Raw genomic sequence first — 21,123 nt, forward strand, 5'->3', positions numbered from 1 at the left:
GATGGATAGTTGGAAAGATGGACAACTCCCCCTCCCTCCCCATCTCTCTCTTTTTGTGTCTTTGATTGCGCAGTCCCAGTGCGTGTTGGGGGAAGAGCGGCATGGATGCAGGCACCGGGTATCCTGCCAACTCTCTCTCTGTCTGCCAGAAAAGGCCCAGATGCCTGCTGCTGCCTCTGGCACACTGTGCTACTCTAGTCTATACTCACTGGGCCTCAGAGAGAGGGAGGGGTGGGAAAGAGAAGGGGGGGGGGATGAGGAGTTAAAGGCAAGAGAAAGAATGAGGAGATATTAGAGAAATGTAAGTGAGGACAGCAGGTAAGATAAAAAGACACAGAGATTCAGGATAAACAAAAGAAGGATGAGAGAGAGAGAGGAAATGAGAGAGGATGAGAGTATCCTTCAGGGTATTCCTTTTCTGAGATCAAACTCCCTCATCATGTCTTCAGCTTCAACATCAAAAGGAACACTCACATTTTGCCCTTATCAAACAAGCACAATAACATTTATGTAACTGTCAGGATTTGAACCCTGTTCTCCCACGGGAGAAGCTAACATCTTGACCTTTGGACATTTCCTTTTGGCCTGCTGGCTGACACTGATTTTGAAGTCGAAGGCAGGGCTACCCATCACATGACCATGACTGACTCAAGTCCGCTACACTTGCACACACACGCATAAACACGCACACACTTTTCTTGTCTAATTAAAAGGTTTGTTGTCACTGAACAATATTTTATTTGTGCATCTGAATCCCTGGGGACATTCAAAGTCAGCCTATATACCATTATGCTGGTGTTTAATCATTAAAGGTCCAATGCAGCAGTTTGTATCTCAATATCAAATCATTTTCTAGATAACAATTTAAAGCAAAAAGCAATTTCTCAAGCAAAAATGTTGTTAGAACTGTCTGGGAGTGGTCTGAGTGGGAAACTGAAAATTAGCTGTTATTGGCAGAGAGATTTGGAACTCCCTTTCTTATTGGTCTATTAACAATTTTACCACCTGGTGATGTCACCATGGCAGGACAACACTCCATCCCACCAAAACAGGCAAACATTTCTGCCGATCTTTTCAAACAGCTCTTACACTAAAAGGGCATGATCATAATTTTCACAATTTCACAGTGTTATTCCAACCTCAAAGTGTGGAAATATATATAAAACACAGGAAAATCACAATCACAGGCCTTTAAATAATCCAAAAGAATCCCTACTTTCACCAAGAAGTTTTCTTATTAATTAGTTGTCCTCCTCCCTGCCGAGTCTATTCATCTCCACAACATTTCCCTGACATTTTGGAGATCAGTGGGAAAGGGCATCAGTGTGTATATCAGCATGAACCTAATTCACCTGGCGTCCCCAGTTATTGGTTAGGATTGAGGGGTGGGTGGGGTAATGGAGGAGGATAGAGGGAAATGATTGGGCAGCATCCATCAGTCATGGGAGGGAAGAGCTGTACAGGTCTGTGATGGACTAGCTGTAACGTTACCGTGGTGATCAATGAGGATAAATACAAGAGAAAGGTGTTCTTCGCCTCGAATGGTCACATGATCAGAAAATACTCACGGTCCTTGTTCGTAAAAGTTTAAATATATCAGGTATGAATGCACACACACACACACACACACACACACACACACACACACACACACACACACACACACACACACCTCAAACCACTACAAGAGCTCTTCTCAATCTGCATTGATTCCTGTACTCCATTTCTCCCTCGCTCCTCAGCCTCCTCATCCCCGTCTCCATTCCTGTTGTTCCTCTCTTCCCTTCAGATCCCTTCATCTCCTCCCCTGCTGATCCATCTTTCATCCCGTCCTCTTTCTCTGTCAGGTTCCTATTGCTTTCCTGCCAAGCTTTCTCTCCCTCCAGCATGAGTCAGTGAGAGAGGTGCTCATTCCCTTTGCCCTGCAGGGGGCTATGAGGGGGTTGTGAGAGACAACAGGTGGGCTCACAGTCCAGAGGCTAACAGAGGAATGGATACTCCAGCTCTACCCAGTGGTCCAGGGGATGATAGGCTCTGGGTATCTAACAGAGGAGCACTAGAGATATCAATTTTCTGTAAAGGGATTCCATTGAGATAGAGACTGTGGACTTCAAGGGAGACTGGTTATGAGAAGGGAGCACAACGATTCTCTGCCTAACCACTAGAAGAAACCTGTAGAGCAGTGGAATGCAATCGTAGAAGTATCCATTTTAGATTTTCTTTAATGATCTTTTATCCAAACCTGGAGATCCTATTGAGATAAATCGAGCACAATGATCCTTTGACTAAACTCTATAAGACTACAGTGCGGGGTTAGGCAATCCAAACCAAGTATTTAAAAGCCTGCGCATATACTGGCACTTGCAGAGTAAGATTACCCCCCCCCCCCTATTTGTAGAGAAATGGCATGGGATAAACTTAACAAGACAGAGGCCACCTCATGCACGCACTGACAAATAATGTAACAGGAAGACAGAAACCCTAGCCATATGGCCACTACTAGAAACCACTACTGATTCATGACGCACCATCCTCCCCATTTTCCCGTTACCCACCATGTCGGCGACAGTAGCATACTGTACAGTTAGAGGGGTTGAGAGCACACTCCAGCCCTCATTAGAACAGTACCAGAACCAGCATCGCCAGAATATCTGCCCTGCATAGCTCATCCACAAAGCTTTTTAAGTGGAAGGGAGTGAGGGGAGGTTTTAAAGGGGAAGGGAGATAAGGGAGTTAAAGCCTGGAGATTGAGAGGGGCAGCCTTGCTCACTCGGCAAAAACCTTCCTGTCACTTTCCCCTTTGTTGAGAGAATGATCAAAAGAGGACGATGGGTGAGAGAGAGCATCGCTCCTATCCTGGGGGAGTTCAAACGGGGATAACTTTGGAATGCCGGAACATGGGCTGCATTTCAAATGGGTCCGTGCAGTGGATGCATGCATCTGTGTGTGTGTGTGTGTATGTATGCGTGTGAGAGTAAGCAAGAGTGTGCAAATGTCCTCTCGATGTGCACATCTCTATGTGCATCTGTATGTGTGTGCTCACGCACGTGCGTACTGTACTGTAACTGGGTATGCGAACATCATTTGCATCCTCATATGACTCTTGAAGCGCTGGAGCTTTGATGACTCACTAAAAGGAGGGGATGATGGGGCACTGACTGTTGTTTGAGAGGATGATCTCTGGATCTAAGGCTGCCTTAGCCTTCTTGTCCTTATTTTTTCCCCTCTCCCTCCCTCGCTCCATCCCGAGGAGCTCTCACCACACACCAGTGGCTCCTCACTGAGGAGGATCATCCTCCTCAGTGAATTTCATACATAAAAAAATAAAACTATACTAAATATATTCACATCACCAAATAACTGATTAAAATATACTGTTATGCAATGAAGGTCTACAGTAGCCTCAACAGCACTCTGTATGTTAGAACCATAGTCGGAGGACAGCTAGTTTCCGTCCTCCGCTGGGTACACAGACTTCAATACAAAACCTAGGAGGCTCATGGTTCTCAACCCATTCCATAGACTTGCACAGTAATAATGACAACTTCTGGAGGACGTCCTCCAACCTATCAGAGCTCTTGCAGTACTAACTAATATCTTCTCCATCCAATCAAAGGATCAGAGAATGAATCTAGTACTGAAAGCATAAACTACTGCAGTGCATAAAATGGGGTGAGTAGTTGACTCAAATAGAGAGAAAGACAACAGTTAAACAGTTTTGAACACATTATCTTGTTAAAAAATTAAGGAGAAGCAGCAGAGGTAGTGCTTGCTATATTTTATTGTATTTTCTTTCTTCTTAGTTTACCTTTTACTTAGCTAATTTAGCCTAGTCAACATCCTGACTCAAACAGTGGAATGCTATTTATGTCAGCTAGTTGGCTAAGGCTATCCAACAATGCAACTCTTCCAAAGTCAAGGTAAGCTTTCGGTTTTGAATATTTATTGCCACCGGGGTTCACCGGTGTAACTGCTAAACCACTTGCTGTACATCAAATCAAATTTGTCATATGCGCCTTACAAATAGTCTGGGTAGCCATTTGATTAGCTCTTCAGGAGTCTTATGGCTTGGGGGTAGAAGCTGTTAAGAAGCCTCTTGGACCTAGACTTGGCGCTCCGGTACCGCTTGCCGTGCGGTAGCAGAGAAAACAGTCTATGACTAGGGTGGCTGGAGTCTTTTACGATTTTTAGGGCCTTCCTCTGACACCGCCTTGTATAGAGGTCCTGGATGGCAGGAAGCTTGGCCCTGGTGATGTACTGGGCCGTACGCACTACCCTCTGTAGTGCCTTGCGGTTGAAGGCCGAGCAGTTGCCATACCAGGCAGTGATGCAACCCGTCAGGATGCTCTCGATGGTACAGCTGTAAAATCTATTGAGGATCTGAGGACCCATGCCAAATCTTTTCAGTCTCCTGAGGGGAATAGACTTTGTCGTGCCCTCTTCACGACTGTCTTGGTGTGCTTGGACCATGTTAGTTTGTTGTTGATGTGGACGCCAAGGAACTTGAAGCTCTCAACCTGCTCCATTACAGCCCCGTTGATGAGAATGGGGGTGTGCTCGGTCCTCTTTTTCCTGTAGTCCACAATCATCTCCTTTGTCTTGATCACGTTGAGGGAGAGGTTGTTGTCCTTGCACCACATGGTCACACTGTACAATGTGATTGTACACATGGATTGGATTGTGAGTTGATTAACACGTTAGGTCTAGTTTGTTAACTATAACGTTAATATGGTGACAATGATGTAGGCTGTCTATTGGTTAGCGGTATGAAGGTTTGGCTTGGAGAGGTTTTTTAGCGCCTGGTCACAAACAGCTGTTGTGTTGTGCACTGAAGTCAACAAGCGAAGGGAAAAGGTGAGAGAAGGAGAGTGTGTACAGTAGATGTGAGAAGTAATTATACAATGAGCAAAGTGATGATGCTGTATGTGGCTGCTATGAAAGTGAAGTGTGTGTGGGGGTGATCAGGGTGTATTTATTCCGCCGATTCTGTTGCAAAATGTTTCTTAAATGAATGCAAATGGAATGAAGTGGGGAGGGACCTACCTACATTAGTCCAAAATAAACTATTGTTTAAGTTGCAAACTGTTTGGACTATCAGGTAGATGCAGGCAAGAGTGTGCACAGTGGTATTAAATGAGTCACTGTCTGCCACATTAATTACTCAAATTTGTCTCTCCAACCTGTGCACCAACATCCTCTCCCTAATCTTGAACGGCACAAACAGCCACTGCCTCACAACCCTTTTTCTTCCCTCCCTCCATTCCTCCATCCTTCGTTGCTCAACCCCAGGTGGTTCCACTGGCTCACCTCCCACACCTCCCCCTGCAGAGAGGCTGTCCTGGGATCACACTAGTACGTGGAATACCCTCTGTAAGGACATTAAGGGCTCAGCACTGGGCTGGCAGCCTGGCACAGATCCAGAGTGCAGAGAGAGACAGAGAGCGAGAGACAGAGAGAGAAAGACAGGAGAGAGAGAGAGGGGAAGAGAGTGAGAGAGAAAGAGAGAGCGAAGAGAGAGAGTCACATCACTACCAGCAATATATCTGTTTGAAATGGGACAGTGCTTTATCTCCCTCCACAGTAGTGGGGACAGCACAAGTGTTAGTATTTGTAAGCCACAGCAAATGCCTGCAATGAGTGCTTTACCTCTGCGTGTCTGTCTGTTGAAACACCTACCAATCTCCTCTATGCTCAGGTGTCTGCAGCAGTTGGGAAGTGGACACGGAGGTACTCTCTGGAGCGCATGTCCGCCTGCAATCCCAAAAAGATAGCAGAGGGGTTAACTTCTGCTGCTGTCAACACTACCAATTAGGCCTCTTGTCTTCCCACTGTCATAAAACTGCACACCTACGTATTCTGCAATATCTCACTGACAATGCAAGATCTCCGTGAATGTTTGAGTTATGACACTACACTTCTCAACTTAGGATCCCCTGTCCTCCCCCGCATAGGATTGGATAAAAGCAGCCTGCAACAAAAAAACAACAAGAACCCATCACAAAGACTTGCTTCATCTCGACATGACAATGCCAACCATTCATCCATCAAATTGTTTAAAACTAATCTAGAACTGTTTATTTGATTTCCAACCTGCCTATGTTCTTGCTACGTGACTCAGTAAGAGTTGTGAATTGTGTGTGTATGAGATTTGTTTGTGCGTGTGTGGTTGTGCTTCAGCTGTAAGTGTATGTGTGTGTTTATATACGTGTGTGTGTGTATGTGTTTCTATGCGTATGTGTTTCTATACGTGTGTGTGTGTGTATGTGTTTCTATGCGTATGTGTTTCTATGCGTATGTGTTTCTATGCGTATGTGTTTCTATATGTGTGTGTTTCTATGCGTATGTGTTTCTATACGTGTGTGTGTGTATGTGTTTCTATGCGTATGTGTGTGTATGTGTTTCTATGCGTATGTGTTTCTATACGTGTGTGTGTGTATGTGTTTCTATGCGTATGTGTTTCTATACGTGTGTGTGTGTATGTGTTTCTATGCGTATGTGTTTCTATACGTGTGTGTGTGTATGTGTTTCTATGCGTATGTGTTTCTATACGTGTGTGTGTGTATGTGTTTCTATGCGTATGTGTTTCTATACGTATGTGTTTCTATATGTGTGTGTGTGTGTGTATGTGTTTCTATGTGTATGTGTTTCTATGCGTATGTGTTTCTATACGTGTGTGTGTGTATGTGTTTCTATGCGTATGTGTTTCTATACGTGTGTGTGTGTATGTGTTTCTATGCGTATGTGTTTCTATACGTATGTGTTTCTATATGTGTGTGTGTGTGTGTATGTGTTTCTATGTGTATGTGTTTCTATGCGTATGTGTTTCTATACGTATGTGTGTGTATGTGTTTCTATGCGTATGTGTTTCTATACGTGTGTGTGTGTATGTGTTTCTATGCGTATGTGTTTCTATACGTGTGTGTGTGTATGTGTTTCTATGCGTATGTGTTTCTATACGTGTGTGTGTGTATGTGTTTCTATGCGTATGTGTTTCTATACGTATGTGTTTCTATATGTGTGTGTGTGTGTGTATGTGTTTCTATGCGTATGTGTTTCTATACGTGTGTGTGTGTGTGTATATGTGTTTCTATGCGTATGTGTTTCTATGCGTATGTGTTTCTATGCGTATGTGTTTCTATACGTATGTGTTTCTATATGTGTGTGTGTGTGTGTTTCTATACGTGTGTGTGTGTGTATGTATGTGTGTGTGTGTGTTTCTATGCATATGTGTTTCTATACGTGTGTGTGTGTGTTTCTATGCGTATGTGTTTCTATACGTGTGTGTTTCTATGCGTATGTGTGTGTATGTGTTTCTATGCGTATGTGTTTCTATACGTATGTGTTTCTATACGTGTGTGTGTGTATGTGTTTCTATACGTGTGTGTGTGTATGTGTTTCTATGCGTATGTGTTTCTATACGTATGTGTTTCTATATGTGTGTGTGTGTTTCTATGCGTATGTGTGTCTATACGTGTGTGTGTGTATGTGTTTCTATACGTGTGTGTGTGTGTGTTTCTATGCGTATGTGTTTCTATACGTGTGTGTGTGTATGTGTTTCTATACGTGTGTGTGTGTGTGTTTCTATGCGTATGTGTTTCTATACGTGTGTGTGTGTATGTGTTTCTATACGTATGTGTGTGTGTGTGTTTCTATGCGTATGTGTTTCTATACGTGTGTGTGTGTATGTGTTTCTATGCGTATGTGTTTCTATACGTGTGTGTGTGTATGTGTTTCTATGCGTATGTGTTTCTATACGTGTGTGTGTGTATGTGTTTCTATGCGTATGTGTTTCTATACGTATGTGTGTGTATGTGTTTCTATGCGTATGTGTTTCTATACGTGTGTGTGTGTATGTGTTTCTATGCGTATGTGTTTCTATACGTATGTGTTTCTATGCGTATGTGTTTCTATACGTGTGTGTGTGTATGTGTTTCTATGCGTATGTGTTTCTATACGTATGTGTGTGTATGTGTTTCTATACGTGTGTGTGTGTATGTGTTTCTATGCGTATGTGTTTCTATACGTATGTGTTTCTATGCGTATGTGTTTCTATACGTGTGTGTGTGTATGTGTTTCTATACGTGTGTGTGTGTATGTGTTTCTATGCGTATGTGTTTCTATACGTGTGTGTGTGTATGTGTTTCTATGCGTATGTGTTTCTATACGTATGTGTTTCTATGCGTATGTGTTTCTATACGTGTGTGTGTGTGTGTGTTTCTATACGTGTGTGTGTGTGTTTCTATGCGTATGTGTTTCTATACGTGTGTGTTTCTATGCGTATGTGTGTGTATGTGTTTCTATGCGTATGTGTTTCTATACGTGTGTGTGTGTATGTGTTTCTATACGTGTGTGTGTGTATGTGTTTCTATGCGTATGTGTTTCTATACGTGTGTGTGTGTATGTGTTTCTATGCGTATGTGTTTCTATACGTATGTGTTTCTATATGTATGTGTTTCTATATGTGTGTGTGTGTTTCTATGCGTATGTGTGTCTATACGTGTGTGTGTGTATGTTTTTCTATACGTGTGTGTGTGTGTGTTTCTATGCGTATGTGTTTCTATACGTGTGTGTGTGTATGTGTTTCTATGCGTATGTGTTTCTATATGTGTGTGTGTTTCTATGCGTATGTGTGTGTGTGTGTGTCTATGCGTATGTGTGTGTGTGTGTTTCTATGCGTATGTGTGTGTTTCTATGCGTATGTGTGTGTGTGTGTATGTGTTTCTATACGTATGTGTGTGTGTGTTTCTATGCGTATGTGTGTGTGTGTGTTTCTATGCGTATGTGTGTGTGTATGTATGTGTTTCTATACGTTTGTGTGTGTGTGTGTTTCTATGTGTATGTGTGTGTGTGTATTTCTATGCGTATGTGTGTGTGTGTGTTTCTATGCGTATGTGTGTGAATGTGTTTCTATACGTATGTGTGTGTATGTGTTTCTATACGTATGTGTGTGTGTGTGTTTCTATGCGTATGTGTGTGTGTGTGTTTCTATGCGTATGTGTGTGTGTATGTATGTGTTTCTATATGTATGTGTGTGTATGTTTCTATGCGTATGTGTGTGTGTGTGTTTCTATGCGTATGTGTGTGTGTGTGTTTCTATGCGTATGTGTTTCTATGCGTATGTGTTTCTATGCGTATGTGTTTCTATACGTATGTGTTTCTATATGTGTGTGTGTGTGTGTTTCTATACGTGTGTGTGTGTGTATGTATGTGTGTGTGTGTGTTTCTATGCATATGTGTTTCTATACGTGTGTGTGTGTGTTTCTATGCGTATGTGTTTCTATACGTGTGTGTTTCTATGCGTATGTGTGTGTATGTGTTTCTATGCGTATGTGTTTCTATACGTATGTGTTTCTATGCGTATGTGTTTCTATACGTGTGTGTGTGTATGTGTTTCTATACGTGTGTGTGTGTATGTGTTTCTATGCGTATGTGTTTCTATACGTGTGTGTGTGTATGTGTTTCTATGCGTATGTGTTTCTATACGTATGTGTTTCTATACGTATGTGTTTCTATATGTGTGTGTGTGTTTCTATGCGTATGTGTGTCTATACGTGTGTGTGTGTATGTTTTTCTATACGTGTGTGTGTGTGTGTTTCTATGCGTATGTGTTTCTATACGTGTGTGTGTGTATGTGTTTCTATGCGTATGTGTTTCTATATGTGTGTGTGTTTCTATGCGTATGTGTGTGTGTGTGTGTCTATGCGTATGTGTGTGTGTGTGTTTCTATGCGTATGTGTGTGTTTCTATGCGTATGTGTGTGTGTGTGTATGTGTTTCTATACGTATGTGTGTGTGTTTCTATGCGTATGTGTGTGTGTGTGTTTCTATGCGTATGTGTGTGTGTATGTATGTGTTTCTATACGTTTGTGTGTGTGTGTGTTTCTATGTGTATGTGTGTGTGTGTATTTCTATGCGTATGTGTGTGTGTGTGTTTCTATGCGTATGTGTGTGAATGTGTTTCTATACGTATGTGTGTGTATGTGTTTCTATACGTATGTGTGTGTGTGTGTTTCTATGCGTATGTGTGTGTGTGTGTTTCTATGCGTATGTGTGTGTGTATGTATGTGTTTCTATATGTATGTGTGTGTATGTTTCTATGCGTATGTGTGTGTGTGTGTGTTTCTATGCGTATGTGTGTGTGTATGTTTCTATGCGTATGTGTGTGTGTGTGTGTTTCTATGCGTATGTGTGTGTGTATGTTTCTATGCGTATGTGTGTGTATGTGTTTCTATGCGTATGTGTGTGTATGTGTTTCTATGCGTATGTGTGTGTGTGTGTTTCTATGCGTATGTGTGTGTATGTTTCTATGCGTATGTGTGTGTGTGTGTTTCTATGCGTATGTGTGTGTGTGTGTTTCTATGCGTATGTGTGTGTGTGTGTTTCTATGCGTATGTGTGTGTGTGTGTTTCTATGCGTATGTGTGTGTATGTTTCTATGCGTATGTGTGTGTGTGTGTTTCTATGCGTATGTGTGTGTGTGTGTTTCTATGCGTATGTGTGTGTGTATGTTTCTATGCGTATGTGTGTGTATGCGTTTCTATACGTATGTGTGTGTGTTTCTATGCGTATGTGTGTGTTTCTATGCCTATATGCGTTTCTATGCGCATGTGTGTGTATGTGTTTCTATGCGCATGTGTGTGTATGTGTTTCTATGCGCATGTGTGTGTATGTGTTTCTATGCGTATGTGTGTGTATGTGTTTCTATGCGTATGTGTATGTGTTTCTATGCGTATGTGTGTGTGTATGTGTTTCTAAGCGTATGCGTGTGTATATGTGTTTCTATGCGTATGTGTGTGTATATGTGTTTCTATGAGTGTGTGTGTGTGTGTGTATGTGTTTCTATGCGTATGTGTGCGTTTGTGTATGTTTGTGCCTTAGCTGTAAGTCATGGATGGTATAAGGTAGATATGAGGATTTAGAATGAAAGGGGGTTTAGAATGTGTTTGGTAATGACTGTGTGGCCTTGGTAAAGCCCTAGTGTCAGTTACTTTAATGAGAACAGTCAGAGTGTGAATTCCACTGGGGATTTTTCTTCTCTGTCTATCAATCAGCAAGGACGTGAGTCACTCCATTTGCAGCTGAAGCCCCTGAATTACCCAGCACCCGCATGAAAACATGTGTAAACACACGCTGGCACATAGACAGACACTGTGCGCACACACACAAAACACTTCACAACCCTGGAGAACACGCACTCCAGCAGATCTTAAAATACCCTTAAAAACTTCACATCACAAAAACACCATAAAAGACCTGTGTTAAACTTAGATACATCTGGAGTCTGCTCCAGTAGCTGTCGGCGTGGCGCGGAGCAAGCATAAATAACAGGTGGGTTCCAACTTACTCATTATCACAACTTCCCATAGCACTCAGCGAAGCACAAGAGACAACACTCGGCTGATTTGTCATTGCTTTGGATGGGAGTGGGAGAGAAAGGAGGGAGCAAAAGAAAAGAAGAGAGAGAGAGAGAGAGATGTGGGTGATGCATTGGTGTGTGGTTGACAGAAGGAGAGGTAGAAGGTAGAAAAGGTAGTGCCAACAGAAATGAAGGGGTCTGATTGAAGCTTTGTCCACCAGTCTCCCATTGTCACCCACGGAGCTCTTTTACTGGGAACAGGACTGGCAGGGTGTGGGTGCACAGGTGGACAACTGAGCCGTCACAGCTTAGCTGTGGCACTTGGCAGGTGGCATTGGCGCCATTTCACACAAACATGTACATACGCATGCCTTCACGCACTCACATGCATGCAAACATGTTTACGCACACACATGCGACACGCACACACACGCGGCACGCACACACTCACTCTCTTTCTCTAACTCTGTGCCCTGGCCTCGTTCCACTGGCCTGAGGCACGGCTTTTGCTCTCCCCCTGCAGCCCTACAGCAGTTTGTCTGGCTACACTATCCCTCTCTTCATCTCTCTCCCTCCAACCCTCTCCCTCTCTTTACTCCTCCAGCTGGACTGGGTTTCTGGTTCAAGCTGAAAATGTCAAACAGAAATAGATTAACATTTAGAAAACCTGAGGGCTTCAACGAGCAGCACCGTTTAATGTTGCAGTAGTATCGCCTCCACCGACGGGAAGAAAGCACACTTACAGAGTGAAATCGTTCAAAGTAACTTATTTTTCTGCAATATTATGAATATGAACTATTTCTGCAATATCTCACACATATAACAAAATATTAATAACTGGCGATATTTGCTCAGAGATAAAATGCAAGTTGTGCGGAGTGTAGGCTAGTTCAAATCTTTGTAAGACAGTAGCTGGACACACGGTGCACTTGGGCATGATGCACCCAAGTAAATAGTCAACATTTTGAGTCACATCTCCGAGCCTTTGTCAAGAAATCTTACCATATACCCTGATCACCTGCTACACTAGAACACATGGCATGCACTAAGCACACTAACCACCTTAAGTGAGATGCATTTGTCGCACTCAATCCCCATCCATGATAACACAGCAGGAAGAGGACAGAAGTTAGTGTGATGATTCTGCCGGTGTAATTTCTCATAATTAGTGTCTAGCCTCTCTCCTGCATTGTGTGTTGTCATGTGTTTCCATAGAGGAGAGGAGATCAAATGTACTGGATACAAGACCTGGGTTCAAATACTATTTGAAATCATTTCAAAACTGGGCTTGATTGAGCTTGCCTGGCTCAATGGACCAATAGAATAGTTAGTCCAAGAAAATAATTCCCGCCCATCTGACACTCCAGGCAGGCTTCAAACAAACGCTCAAAGTATTTGAGAGATTTCAAATAGTGTTTGAACCCAGGTCTGCAGTAGACTGAATGTGTTTGAACCTAGGTCTGCAGTAGACTGAATGTGTTTGGGTTTGAACCCAGGTCTGCATGTGTTTGGGTTTGAACTAGAGGTCGACCGATTTATCGGAATGGCCGATTAATTAGGACCGATTTCAAGTTTTCATAACAATCGTAAATCTGTATTTTTGGGCGCCGAATTTGCCGATTTTTCTTCTTTTTATACCTTTATTTTACTAGGCAAGTCAGTTAAGAACACATTCTTATTTTCAATGACGGCCTAGGGACGGTGGGTTAACTGCCTTGTTCAGGGGCAGAACGACAGATTTTCACCTTGTCAGCTCGGGGATTCAATCTTGCAACCCTAGTTCAACGCTATAACCACCTGCCTCTCGTAGCACTCCACAAGGAGACTGCCTGTTACACGAATGCAGTAGAAGCCAAGGTAAGTTGCTAGCTAGCATTAAACTTATTTTATAAAAAACAATCAATCAATCATAATCACTAGTTATAACTACAAATGGTTGATGATATTACTAGTTTATCTAGCGTGTCCTGCTTTGCATATAATCGATGCAACGCTGGGGGATGATTTAACAAAAGCGCATTTGTGAAAAAAGCACAATCGTTGGACGACTGTACCTAACTATAAACACCAATGCCTTTCTTAAAATCAATACACAGAAATATATATTTTTAAACCTGCATATTTAGCTAAAAGAAATCCAGGTTAGCAGGCAATAATAACCAGGTGAAATTGTGTCACTTCTCTTGAGTTCATTGCACGCAGAGTTAGGGTATATGCAACAGTTTGGGCAGCCTGGCTCATTGCGAACTAATTTGCCAGAATTTTACGTAATTATGACATAACATTGAAGGTTGTCCAATGTAACAAGAATATTTAGACTTAGGGATGCCACCCGTTAGATAAAATACCGAACCGTTCCGTAATTCACTGAAATAATAAACGTTTTGTTTTTCGTAATGATAGTTTCCGGATTCGACCATATTAATGACCAAAGGCTCGTATTTCTGTGTGTTATGTTATAATTAAGTCTATGAGCAGTCTGACTGAGCGATGGTAAGCTCTTCACAAGCACAGCGCTGTTTATGACTTCAAGCCTATCAGCCTAATGGCTGGTGTAACCGATGTGAAATGGCTAACTAGTTAGCGGGGTGCGCGCTAATAGTGTTTCAAACGTTTAACTCGCTCTGAGACTTAAGAGTAGTTGTTCCCCTTGCTCTGCAAGGGCCGCGGCTTTTGTGGAGCAATGGGTAACGCTGCTTCGAGTGTGGCTTTTGTCGAACATGACTATATGACATGACTAGAACATGACTATATTAACTACAACCTAAAACCTCTTACCTTGGAATATTGAAGTCTCATGTTAAAAGGAACCACCAACTTTCATATGTTCTCATGTTCTGAGCAAGGAACAACACTTTTACTTCTCCAACACTTTGTTTTGCATTATTTAAACCAAATTGAACATGTTTCATTATTTATTTGAGGCAAATTTTTATTGATGTATTATATTAAGTTAAAATAAGTGTTCATTCAGTATTGTTGTAATTGTCATTATTACAAATAAATAAATTAAATTGGCCGATTAATCGGTATCGGCTTTTTTTTTGGTCCTCCAATAATCGGTATCGACCTCTAGTTTGAACCCAGGTCTCCAGTATACTGAATGTATTTGGGTTTGAACACAGGTTTGCAGTAGATTGAATATGTTTGGGATTGAACCCAGGTCTCCAGTAGACTGAATGTATTTGAGTTTGAACCCATGTCTGCAGTACTGCATGTGTTTGGGTTTGAACTCAGGTCTCCAGTAGACTATGTATATGGGTTTGAATCCAGGCCTGCAGTAGACTGAATGTGTTTGGGTTTGTTTTGGGTGGGTCGGTGTTGTTAATGTGTCAGTGTCAACAGACAGAAACACAAAGCTCTGTGGGGTTGAATTATTCAAAGGAGAGGATAGGGGAGAGATGGGGGGTGGGAGAGAGAGAGTGAGGAAAGGACAGCGAGAGATTGGAGGAGGGAGAGAAAGAGAGAGAGAGAAATGGAGAGAGACAGACAGATGCTGAGAAATGTGACAGGCATGCTGTAAGTGGTCTGTGTGTGTAGCTGCTGCGGCAGGAATAGAGAGACGCCCACAAAACACACAACACAGATTAAAGCCTTTCCTTTAAACAAACACAGAAGCCAGAGTCTCAGCAGGGACACCGGCACACAAAACTACCATCAGCATCCCTACCTCTGTCTACAAAGACCCACCACGGCCCACCGCTAACGCTACCTCCAAGAATCGCTCACATTGAAAATCCATTTGTTACGGCAACCAGCTGGGGAGCAGCAGTGCTTTAGCATTTCCTGTTGATTCAGATGCAGAGCAGAGTAATGGATGAGTATCTCAGCTCAGGGCTCTCAGGGCTGCGGGAAACACAATGTTACAGGGCAGGTGTGATGAGCAGAGCAGATATACAGTTGAAGTCGGAAGTTTACATACACCTTAGCCAAATACATTTAAATTCAGTTTTTCACAATTCCTGACATTTAATCCTAGTAAAAATGCCTCGTTTTAGGACAGTTAGGATCACCACTTTATTTTAAGAATGTGAAATGTCAGAATAATAGTAGAGAGGATGATTTATTTCAGTTTTAATTTTTTTCATCACATTCCCAGTGGGTCAGAAGTTTACATACACTCAATTAGTATTTGGTAGCATTGCCTTTAAATTGCTTAGCTTGGGTCAAATGTTACAGGTAGCACTCTACAAGCTTCCCACAATAAGTTGCGTGAATTTTGGCCCATCCCTCCTGACAGAGCTGGTGTAACTGAGTCAGGTTTGTAGGCCTCCTTGCTCGTACACGCTTTTTCAGTTCTGCCCACAAATTTTTTATAGGATTGAGGTCAGGGATTTGTGATGGCCACTCCAATACATTGACTTTGTTGTCCTTAAGCAATTTTGCCACAACTTTGGAATTATAATTGGGGTCATTCTCCATTTGGAAGACCGATTTGCGACCAAGCTTTAACTTCCTGACTGAGGTCTTGAGATGTTGCTTCAATATATCCACATAATTTTCCTACCTCATGATGCCATCTATTTTGTGAAGTGCACTAGTCCCTCCTCCAGCAAAGCACCCCCACAACATGATGCTGCCACCCCTGTGCTTCACGGCTGGGATGGTGTTCTTCGGCTTGCAAGCCTCCCCCTTATTCCTCCAAACATAACAATGGTCATTACGACCAAACAGTTCTATTTTTGTTTCATCAGACCAGAGAACATTTCTCCAAAAAGTACGATCTTTGTCCCCATGTGCAGTTGCAAACTGTAGTCTGGCTTTTTTTAATGGTGGTTTTGGAACAGTGGCTTCTTCCTTGCTGAGCGACCTTTCAGGTTATGTCGATATAGGACTCGTTTTACTGTGGATATAGATACTTTTGTACCCGTTTCCTCCAGCATCTTCACAAGGTCCTTTGCTGTTGTTCTGGGATAGATTTGCATAGTGTCCCATAGTGTTATACTTGCGTACTATTGTTTGTACAGATGAACGTGGTACCTTCAGGTGTTTGGAAATTGCTCCCAAGGATGAACCAGACTTGTGGAGGTCTTGGCTGAATTATTTTGATTTTCCCATGATGTCAAGCAAAAAGGCACTGAGTTTGAGGGTAGGCATTGAAATACATCCACAGGTACACCTCCAATTGACTCAAATGATGACAATTATCTTATCAGAAGCTTCTAAAGCCATGACACAATTTTCTGGAATTTTCCAAGCTGTTTAAAGGCACAGTCAACTTAGTGTATACTTAGTGTTAAACAAGAAATTTGTGGAGTGGTTGAAAAACAAGTTTTAATGACTCCAACCTAATTTTAATGACTCCAACCTAAGTGTATGTAAACTTCCTTTCAACTGTAGGCATGGAGTTATGGTAGAACTAGAATGGCCACCTAGAGCGGCGCTCCTACTGTAGTTGTGGACTCCTACCAGAATCATGACATTTATCCTGCAGAAGCAGGATTTACATAAAAAAATATTGCCTTTCGAATAGAACGACTATTTCACTAGAGAAGCAAGGATTTGTTTGTTTTAGGCGTTTTTCACCAGTCTATCCTTTTAAAGTTGTTACCCTGTCTGCAGGACTTTTAAAGTTGTTACCCTGTCTGCAGTACTTTTAAAGTTGTTACCCTGTCTGCAGGACTTTTAAAGTTGTTACCCTGTCTGCAGGACTTTTAAAGTTGTTACCCTGTCTGCAGGACTTTTAAAGTTGTTACCCTGTCTGCAGGACTTTTAAAGTTGTTACCCTGTCTGCAGGACTTTTAACGTTGTTACCCTGTCTGTAGTACTTTTAAAGTTGTTACCCTGTCTGCAGGACTTTTAAAGTTGTTACCCTGTCTGCAGGACTTTTAAAGTTGTTACCCTGTCTGCAGGACTTTTAAAGTTGTTACCCTGTCTGCAGGACTTTTAACGTTGTTACCCTGTCTGCAGGACTTTTAAAGTTGTTACCCTGTCTGTAGGACTTTTAAAGTTGTTACCCCTGTCTGCAGGACTTTTAACGTTGTTACCCTGTCTGTAGGACATTTAAAGTTGTTATCCTGTCTGCAGGACTTTTAAAAGTTGTTACCCCTGTCTGCAGGACTTTTAAAGTTGTTACCCCTGTCTGCAGGACTTTTAAAGTTGTTACCCTGTCTGCAGGACTTTTAAAGTTGTTACCCCTGTCTGCAGGACTTTTAAAGTTGTTACCCTGTCTGCAGGACTTTTAAAAGTTGTTACCCTGTCTGCAGGACTTTTAAAGTTGTTATCCTGTCTGTAGGACTTTTAAAGTTGTTACCCTGTCTGCAGGACTTTTAAAAGTTGTTACCCCTGTCTGCAGGACTTTTAAAGTTGTTACCCTGTCTGCAGGACTTTTAACGTTGTTACCCTGTCTGTAGGACATTTAAAGTTGTTATCCTGTCTGTAGGACTTTTAAAGTTGTTACCCTGTCTGCAGGACTTTTAAAAGTTGTTACCCCTGTCTGCAGGACTTTTAAAGTTGTTACCCTGTCTGCAGGACTTTTAACGTTGTTACCCTGTCTGTAGGACATTTAAAGTTGTTATCCTGTCTGTAGGACTTTTAAAGTTGTTACCCTGTCTGCAGGACTTTTAAAAGTTGTTACCCTGTCTGCAGGACTTTGTGTGACACTGACATCATTGTGCTTTGTCTGGTCAACAATTCACCCCTTTGGGTACAATAAAGCTTTACCAAATTGAATTGATTACTACTACTAGCCCTAACTGATTGGCAATGGTCAGTACCACAAGACTGGTGCTGTTCATGAGCTGCAGTAATCAACTTCACTGGTGAGCCCTCCTAGTCCTTCCTCCCTAAAGGAAAGAGACCAAAGTAGTAGAGTAGACTGGTGTTATGGCTCTAGCATTGGTTCCTTGTTGTCCATGAACAACATCGCGTCTTCCTGTCAGTATGGATTTCTGCTGTCCGGAGATCATTACCAGCCAAGCGGACGTGGACGTAGATACACACACAAGGCCGACACACACACAGGGTCCACTGGGAGTGTGTGAATGGTGCGGAGGCCTGCCTGGCCTCCCTCATCATTAGGTAAAAGGACTCCTACTGTCCATTAGCTTTGTTTGTGGCCTCATTAAGAAAGGCTAGGAAGAGGGGAGTGTGTGTGTGTGTGTGTGTGTGTGTCATTGACACACACTAGTCAATCTTCCTCTGAGGGCTCTAAGAGTGTTTACTCCTGGAAAAGGTTGAATGTCCTCAATGGGCTACGCTGTCTCAGGCTTCCTCAGCGACCGAGAAGAATATGTGTGAGTGACTGAGTATATGAGCAAGTGACTGCGCATAATACTGATATGAATGAGTGTATTTGTAGAGGGAGTCTATGCGAGTTTAAAAGTGTACATGAGCGTGAGTGGGTGAGATGGAGAGCCTCATCCCGTTAGTGTAAAAGCGCGCGTTCCTCCGCACTCAACGCACTGTGCATACAGACTCTGCTGCAGTGCCTTGACTCTGCCTTCAGCCCTCTGCACCATCAACTCCTCACTGCAGACTCCAACCGCGACGTCGTCTTTCTCTTTCATCTCAAGCTCTCGCTCTTTTAACTGTAGAGATCAGACAGACTGAGGGATTTTCTTTCTCTCGGGTTGAACAGGTACAGTGAGGAGGGGAGGAGGAGAGGAAAGAGAGGAAGGCAGGAGAATAGAGGAGAGGAATGAAAAGAGGGGAGAAGATGAAAGAAGGGAAGTGGAAAGGACAGGAAAAGATAGGAGAAGAGGGATGGAAAAAGAGGCTAGGGGTTTAAGATTACATTCTGAACAGGTGCCCACTGTAACCTAGTTCAAATGATTTTGCTTCAGTATGATCCCCAACCCATCTCACATGAACGGTCTACATACCCAGGTTCTTAACCCAACCTGTCAACCCAAATCCCTACTTCCGATGCCCCAAAACACCTCATTAACGTACACGCTCCAATTTGTCCCTCTTCCTGAATGCGTAAACGATGCCTGTGCCCTTATTTGGCAAACCTCCGCCACCTGTTCCTGTGTTTGCGTCCCAACAGCAAACCGCAATTAAACGCTGAGCAGGAGCATATTGTTGTTTCCACAGCACGAGAAAACTTGGCAACCTGTCGCTGCTGGCTCTGTGCTATCATCAGTGTGTTTGTGTGTGTGTGTGTGTGTGTGTACGTGGTTGAGTGCTGGCTGGCAGCAATATGGCTTGTCAAGGGTCAACGTTGACGACCGTCTGGAGAGAGAGTGAGGTGTAGAGAGAGAGAGAAGTGTAGAGGGAGAGAGGAGATAGACAGATAAGTGAGGTGAACCAAATAAAGCGGGGAATGAGAGATGAGGGAGAGAGAGAGATATGAAGAGAGAAAGAACAGAGCGGTGATCTCTCTGCCAGTCCCCTTGCTCTCAGCGATGTCCAGGTCCAATCTTATTGGACGAACCCCCAGCACCCACTAAATACATTAGCACACTCACTGATGAAATGAACACACACACAGGAGGAGATGAGTTAGCCAAGACTACATTACTGCTGCAGCTCTCCTGGCAATATACTGAGAATAGAGGTGTGTGTGTGTGTGTGTACGTGCGTGCGTGCGTGTGTGTGCCGACTGCAGTGGAGAAAAAAAGACACAGAGACAGAGAGGGGGTAGAGAGTGAGAAAGAGAGAATGAGAAAGCGAGAGAGAAAGTGAGTGAGCGAGCGAGCGTGTTTCTGTGCATGTGTGTGTGTGTGTGAGAGAGGACTGGGTGCAGTGCAGGGCTGGTTTTGACAGCAGCCCAGTGTGTAAGGCAGATAGATGAGTTATGCCACCACACTTATCTCTAAGGGAACAGCACAGTCTAGTGGCAGGAATGCAGAATAACACTAACAGACTGCAGGTGGAGATGAGCATCAAGTTAGAAAGAGAGCCTGCCCACCCTCTTTTTGCCATTATAAACTTTAATGGCGCTGCCCATGCTACAACAGGATTTGTGGAAAGTGCGGCCTCTATCCCTCTCTATGAGAGAAGCATTAGCAGACAGGTTAACTTGAAATGGTGTCCCGTGTCCAGCAAGCCATTTTGATTTGCTCTGTTCCTCCCAGCCATTTGACAGGGTTTTTCTCAGTTGGCTTTCATTGATCAGACTGACTTCTAATCTGGTGACTGAGTGGCTCTTTTCGTATGCATGTGGGAATATGTGTATGTGTTTGACTGTGTGTGTGTGTGTGTGTGTGTGTGTGTGTGTGTGTGTGTGTGTGTGTGTGTGTGTGTGTGTGTGTACCTGTCTGATAGGCTCTGGAACACGGTAGCGGCAGCAGGAGTGTGTGAGGCGCAGGGCCGTGTCCAGGCTGATCTTGTGGCCCACTGAAACATACACTGGTTTGGTACTGCTGTCAGAACTACGCAGGGCCTAGAAAGAAAGAGGACGAAAAGGGAGGACGAAAAGGGATGGATGGAGAGAGAGAGAGGAGAAACAGAGAGACAGAGGAGAGACTGTATGTTTAGAACTACTGATTACGCGTTTGTGTGCGATGCAGTGAACGTGCGCGTGAGTCTTACCTTCCCCAGCACTTTTCCTGAGTCGCTAGTCAGAGGGAAGCTCTCTCCTCCCTTCTGCAATGAGGCAATCTGAGGAGGAGTGGAGTCAGACCATCATTTATGCACACTACTACTGTCAGTCTGTTCGTCTGTCCGTCCGAGTCTGACTTTCTCTCTGTCTGTGCGCGTGTTTATATTTCTTGCAATATCAAAGTCTTTCTCTCTTCCATCTCCTCGTCTCTCTTTTCTTCGAGGGGAGGATGAGACCCTGACATGTTCTTCACAGCCCTGTTCCTGTCTTTCTCACAAGGCA

The 21,123-nt window shown here is 43.2% G+C and overlaps 1 protein-coding gene across 7 annotated transcripts in view; it reads right to left on the minus strand.

The window, feature by feature from the left end:
- The window catches only part of LOC110485939 (endonuclease V), a 51,822-nt gene that overhangs the window by 11,923 nt on the left and 18,776 nt on the right, over window positions 1-21,123 (minus strand). Inside the window, exons 6-9 of one of the 7 annotated variants that reach the window (XM_021557187.3) lie at window positions 20,832-20,900; window positions 20,554-20,682; window positions 15,084-15,140; window positions 5,677-5,751 (exon numbers count right to left, since the gene is read on the minus strand). In XM_021557187.3, the coding sequence (XP_021412862.1) occupies window positions 5,692-5,751; window positions 15,084-15,140; window positions 20,554-20,682; window positions 20,832-20,900 (315 nt within the window). In that variant the 3' untranslated portion in view covers window positions 5,677-5,691. Of the gene's footprint in view, window positions 1-5,646; window positions 5,752-15,083; window positions 15,141-20,553; window positions 20,683-20,831; window positions 20,901-21,123 lie in introns of all 7 variants that reach the window. The other 6 variants (XM_021557186.3, XM_021557188.3, XM_021557190.3 and 3 more) reach the window with 6 other exon arrangements.

This window comes from Oncorhynchus mykiss, chromosome 13, assembly GCF_057628025.1.
Source record: "Oncorhynchus mykiss isolate SJ-2025 chromosome 13, ASM5762802v1, whole genome shotgun sequence".
NCBI lineage: Eukaryota > Metazoa > Chordata > Actinopteri > Salmoniformes > Salmonidae > Oncorhynchus > Oncorhynchus mykiss.